General features: G+C 37.5%; 1 protein-coding gene across 1 annotated transcript; it reads right to left on the bottom strand.

Annotated features, from left to right (window-relative positions):
* Nucleotides 1-399: 399 nt before the first annotated feature.
* On the bottom strand, nucleotides 400-4,979 carry LOC148727070 (uncharacterized). The gene is made up of 3 exons (XM_088726210.1): nucleotides 4,237-4,979; nucleotides 1,936-1,978; nucleotides 400-1,067 (listed from the first exon to the last, which is right to left on the bottom strand). Exons 1-3 carry the CDS (start codon nucleotides 4,540-4,542, stop codon nucleotides 808-810), a joined length of 609 nt encoding a protein of 202 aa, XP_088582336.1. The 5' UTR covers nucleotides 4,543-4,979; the 3' UTR covers nucleotides 400-807.
* Nucleotides 4,980-5,201: the final 222 nt, after the last annotated feature.

Below are 5,201 nucleotides of genomic sequence, written 5' to 3' on the forward strand. Positions count from 1 at the left end.
GGAGAACTAACATCTATATATCTTTCCAATCGCTCCATCGTTGCACTTTTTAAGCAAGCCAAATGACAAATCCGACTGAGCGTGTTCACTTATGTCGAGAGAACGGGTCTTTATCACATTTTGCAGAGATGCTATTTAGCCCATTGTCATACTCTGCGTGGTCATTGGTGACTGCGGACGTATTCTCCACTAAAGCAACACTAAAAGTCACAAATGCAACTCATCTCGGGTGAGAAGTTGCGGTCGCTCTTTACATGCGAAAGAATAGTCATCTGTTGAGGGGAAAATACAGCAAGAAGGAGCTGAAGTACACAGAAAAAAATGAAATAACCACTGACACGCAGTTCTTGCCCCTGACATGCAGATATGTTGGAGAAAGTAGAAAATAAAATTCAGATATTTAAAATACGAAAATGTTTTTGAGTTTTTAATACATGTTCGGGTTTCATACACATTGTTGTCTGTCAAGAAGCGCAGTTCAAAGTCCAAGAGAACTTGTAGCAACCTAAAGAAGCATGCATTACAAATAAAACTTGTAAATATCTAAAATGCTTTGAGCATAAGTCGGTGAGGTTGACTGACCGATTTTTTTATTAACAAAAGTGAGCTTTTCCTCCGTCAATGTATATGGCCTTGTTGTTTTTAGTTAAGATTTCGCGGAGTAAGATCAAGGTTCTAAACTTTGGAGATGTTGAAAGACTTGTAAGGACTGATAAGAACAGATGTACCCGCGGAGGCGTGTAATACTGACAAGTATCACCCGCGTGGCAGCCATTACAGCTGCCAAACGTGAATTAACCTGTGAATTCAAGAATTTTGACTCTTTAGAAACACGTGAGGAGGGTAGCCTTTATCATTTGTGTTGGTATATGCCACCTTCTTGGAAGGATCGGTACATTTGTAACATGATTTAGATCCCTCCCACCACTCTAGTCCCAAGCAGTTCTCTTCACACATCTCTTTGCACTCGTCTGCTGTTTTTCCACTGGCGAGCCTGTTTGCAGACCTTCCTGCTGTGGTACACCACTGAGGCGTAAAGTGAAGCCAACTAACCACAGGACTAGGAGCTGAAATTATCAAATAACCAAACATAAACTTCAAATGCGAGTCAGTGAGCTGGAGTCTGAGCGTTGGGATTTGAGGCCCTCCTAGTCATAATGCTGTGTCTTTGGAAGAGATATCTGAATTTCACAGTGTAAATGCTCCCTCCCTTCCCCAAGGAGCACAAACAGGGCAACGGCGAGCCGTCAGAGAAACCTGCTGAAGTGTGGGGGTGGGGTGGGGGGTAACCTGCTACAGACTAGCATCCTACCCATGATCACTTCTTTCCTTGCTACTCCTTCTTTTACTTGTTGCAATATTTATTAGAGACGTTTCTTTTGATGCAAAAGTTTACGGTCATGACATTGTAGGGTGTATTATAAGCTAAGCCAATCTGATAGACAAGGTTGTTGATGTCTTTTGAGAAAAAATTTCTTCGGCATCTCAAGAATACCCCTTGGTGACCATGAATTGTTCAGAACTGATAAAAATACATCTCGGACCTTAAAAACGGTTACCATTGTTAAGATCTTTGGAAAACGCCGTGAAATTTTTAGAATTAATTTTTTCAACATGAGAGTAAGAAAAGAAGTTGTTTACACGATCAGTCAACGCAGTATACGGATGTCATATTATCCACTTTGAGTTTGTCAGATTCCAAATGAGCGCTTATCCCATGATCACTTTTTTAAGCAATTTTCGCCGCGCGATCCAAAGGTATCCGCGAGCTGTTACATACTAAATTTGTACTCAAAAGTGAATGGGGACTGTAAATTTCAGTCTGGCTGATGGACTGAATATCGATGAACAAACTGTAGAGAAGCTGCCGACTGAGTTTAGCGTGAAGCATCTATTAAAAATGCGTACTTATTAAAGTTGATTTGCAACACTTACGTGTTGGCTCTTGAATCACGCCTGGAGAGGAAACCATCTCAACCTGAAAAACACTTTGATTAACGTCCCTGTATTTGTTGAGAAATATTGATAAATGGAGTTCGCCAAAATTAGTTTACCATCGAAAAGATGCAAAGATCTGTGGGGAAAATTAAAACATCTTAACGAGGGAAAAGCCTTCAGAAAGTCAATTTTAAATGTGGTTATCTGTTTTTAAGGAAACTGTTTTGTTGCGTAGACGGACAAGAGAAACAATTACCGGTATTAAGTTTTCAACTGAGGTTCTCAGCAGACGCCCCTCCCTGTACCCAATTTTATTGAATTTTTTTTATTTTCGGCCGGTGTCGCGCAGTTTTCGATGACGAATTTTTACTATGGCATCATTACACGCTTCCGCTGTGATTCATCTTTGAACAATTTTGCAACCTTTGTCATTTAAAAAAGGTTGCCTTTATAGGCGGATTCATGCTGACGTCATTGTTTACATTTTGCTCATTTGCATACGGCTTTGCGTAAAGAAGGAAGCATGTTAGATACAAATTGACTTCAGGCAGCTAAAGAGCTAGAAAACCTTAGTATATGGTGAAATTTTTAGCTCTTTGGGTGTAATATTCAAGGAGAAATAGTCCATCAAAAACTACAAATTTCTGGGTGGCAAAAGCGCTAATGAGCTCATACATTCTATGTAAAATTTTGAGTTTTTAAACCCGTGTTGCACAAAAAGTATTCAATGCATCAGGCTCGTATTCTTTGGCCGAGTTAATCGTACTTTGACCTTTCGATATTCAGAACTGATTTATTTTAGCTCCATCAGAAACTGAATTGCTTATGCTAATGAGGTAAATATTGCAAACAAGGATTCCCCTATATAACATAATGACAACGATCTTGATTGCTGATGTTTGAATCAAGATGAAGAATTACTTTTATTTGTTAATACCGACCTTCCATGTTATTTTTTACATTGGGGAAGCAAGTTGCTTCTTAGCGCTATTAGATAAAACAAAAACACTGTCAAAGGCGAAAACATTAACGCTAGAAAAGTAACAAATCAATATTTTTAGATGAGACATAAAAGTGCAGGTGAATAAATTCAGAGGCTTTTTCGGTTTTCCGCTAATGAATGTGAAAGTAAACTTATAACCAGCTTTGTTATTTCATTTACAGAAACGGCATAGTTGAAACGATTTTGCTTAAAAAAAAATTAATAAAAAACTTACAGGAGTTAATAATAATCTGTGACTTACGCTTAAAACAATCTACCTTGATCCTCACTGAAAATTTTTGTTAGACCGTTTGGCAGGAGGAGGGTAAAGCTCAAGGAGAGGAGCGATGGTGAAGTGTTTTGAGCCTTTTTTCGGATTTAAGTTCGGTGACTGAGAGCCGGTTTGTTTGAGACCCGATGAACACTAATTTCCTTTATACCAGCTCACCAAACATTTCGTTAGCATGCCGATTGGCTAAACGTTGCTGAAGGTTTAAATTAGATGTATATCACTCAAAGGTCATGAAATCGACTGAATTTCTGTTATTTCCAGAATTTCTCATGTAATTTGGAATAAATATGCATTCGCCTTACGAGTTCTACGATAATTTCTTCTAGGGCTTGGCAAAAATCTATGGATGCCGCTTACTTACTCCAAGTTTCTCTTAAAATCATTTACCTTTACGAACTGCGTTCAAAATCCATTCGTTACCATGACAATTAATTCTTGACAACGAAATTTCGTGTTGAAAGCGACTGAGCCCAGATTTCTTTAACACGAATACTTTCTCTTAACAATAATGTTTGCAATTAAACTGTATGGTCAATTTCATCAGTTGACAATATTCTACGCCGAATATCGGGTACGTTATTGAGCCGAAACAGCCAACAGAAGCATATTTTCTATATGATAAAAATTAGTAGATCAATATAATAGATGGCATCTTCAGATTGAGGCCACAGTTGAATTCGTTTGATGTAAAGAGGAGACTAAAACAAGAGGAGAAGAGAATGCGATGTGATCATTTTCACAAGTTAATTACAGTTTCTGAACGATACGTGAGAAACAATACACAATAAATATTTTTTCAATTTTGTAAACTCACATTATCAGCAAAGGTCTTTTGGCATCTTACGTTTCAAAAGATGAAAAGAAAGACAATTCCTACATATTCGTATTCAAGTTGTATTTTACTTATAATCTGGCCACCGCTAATTGTATTTAATGCGCGCGCTTGGTGATAACATCTTGATTCAGATTGCTGCAGTTTACTTTCATCTAAGATGGAGATTTAAAACACTTTTTGAAACCTTACCTTTGTAATCAAATGGTGACCTTCTGACACTACCATTGCGTCATTTAAAATATCTTCCGTTCGCTTCTCATAAAGCTCGCATTTTTTTTCATCAATATGGTGGAATATTGCTGTTTGACAGTTAATTTGTGTTGCACAGGCCCGAGTACACAGCATTGTATCTTTCTCACTTGAACTTCGTATTAAATTACTTCCTGTGATGTTCAGAGCGCGATTTTCATAAATGGAAAAATAGAAACTCAAGCTCTCCGTGCAAATGTTTCTAAACAACAATGAGAAGAATATGGATAGAATTATGCCTGCCATAATCGGAGAGCTCAAATGAAAGATTAAAGAACAGGGATGGATAAGTTCTCTTTTGGGATGTCACTTGCTGTCAAGATGTTTTCATTCCGAACCATATGCGATGATCAGATTATTGTTGATCAATACTGCAGGTGTAAATGTCACTCGTTGACTCATTAAGGGTAAAGCAATACGCTTCATTGAAATGACTTAAGTAGCATAGTAGACAAAAAGATGATAAGTTTTTTACCTGGTGAATGATGCTTGACCAGCGTGCTGATTGGCTACCTTGAGAATGATAATCAAATTGCTATTCCGTTTGGAACAACCGTTGAGACGAATGAGCTTTCCGTTTTGCTACGGTTAACAAGAGGAAAATCATTTTGATAAACGAGATCCTACAAATAGATTCAAAATGGAGAGGAAGTCTCGTATTCTAGCCATATAACCCCATACATTAATTATGCATTCAGACAAGTAGACTTTGTTATTAAAGTTTTGTAGTGAAAGACAACGAAGTGGATTGCATAATTAATGTATGGGGTTATATGGTACTCTTTCCCAAAAAAAATTAAAGTTTGGTTTCCGTAAACTGTTAGAAATTACGAAACGTGACGATAAAACATGCAGTAATCAAAAGAATTTTTCTAAGACCAGAAAACAGGAACAAAAAGAACAAC

The sequence above is a fragment of the Stylophora pistillata genome, chromosome 7 (genome assembly GCF_964205215.1).
Source record: "Stylophora pistillata chromosome 7, jaStyPist1.2, whole genome shotgun sequence".
In the NCBI taxonomy this organism is placed as follows: Eukaryota; Metazoa; Cnidaria; class Anthozoa; order Scleractinia; family Pocilloporidae; genus Stylophora; species Stylophora pistillata.

Bases quoted from the DNA above. Each gene is read 5' to 3' on its own strand.
- LOC148727070 (XM_088726210.1), bottom strand. From the start codon at position 4,542: ATGGCAGGCATAATTCTATCCATATTCTTCTCATTGTTGTTTAGAAAC. The intron at 1,979-4,236 runs GTAAGGTTTCAA...AGTGTTTTTCAG, and splicing joins GTCACCATTTGATTACAAAG to GTTGAGATGGTTTCCTCTCC. The intron at 1,068-1,935 runs GTAAGTGTTGCA...TGATAATTTCAG, and splicing joins CGTGATTCAAGAGCCAACAC to CTCCTAGTCCTGTGGTTAGT.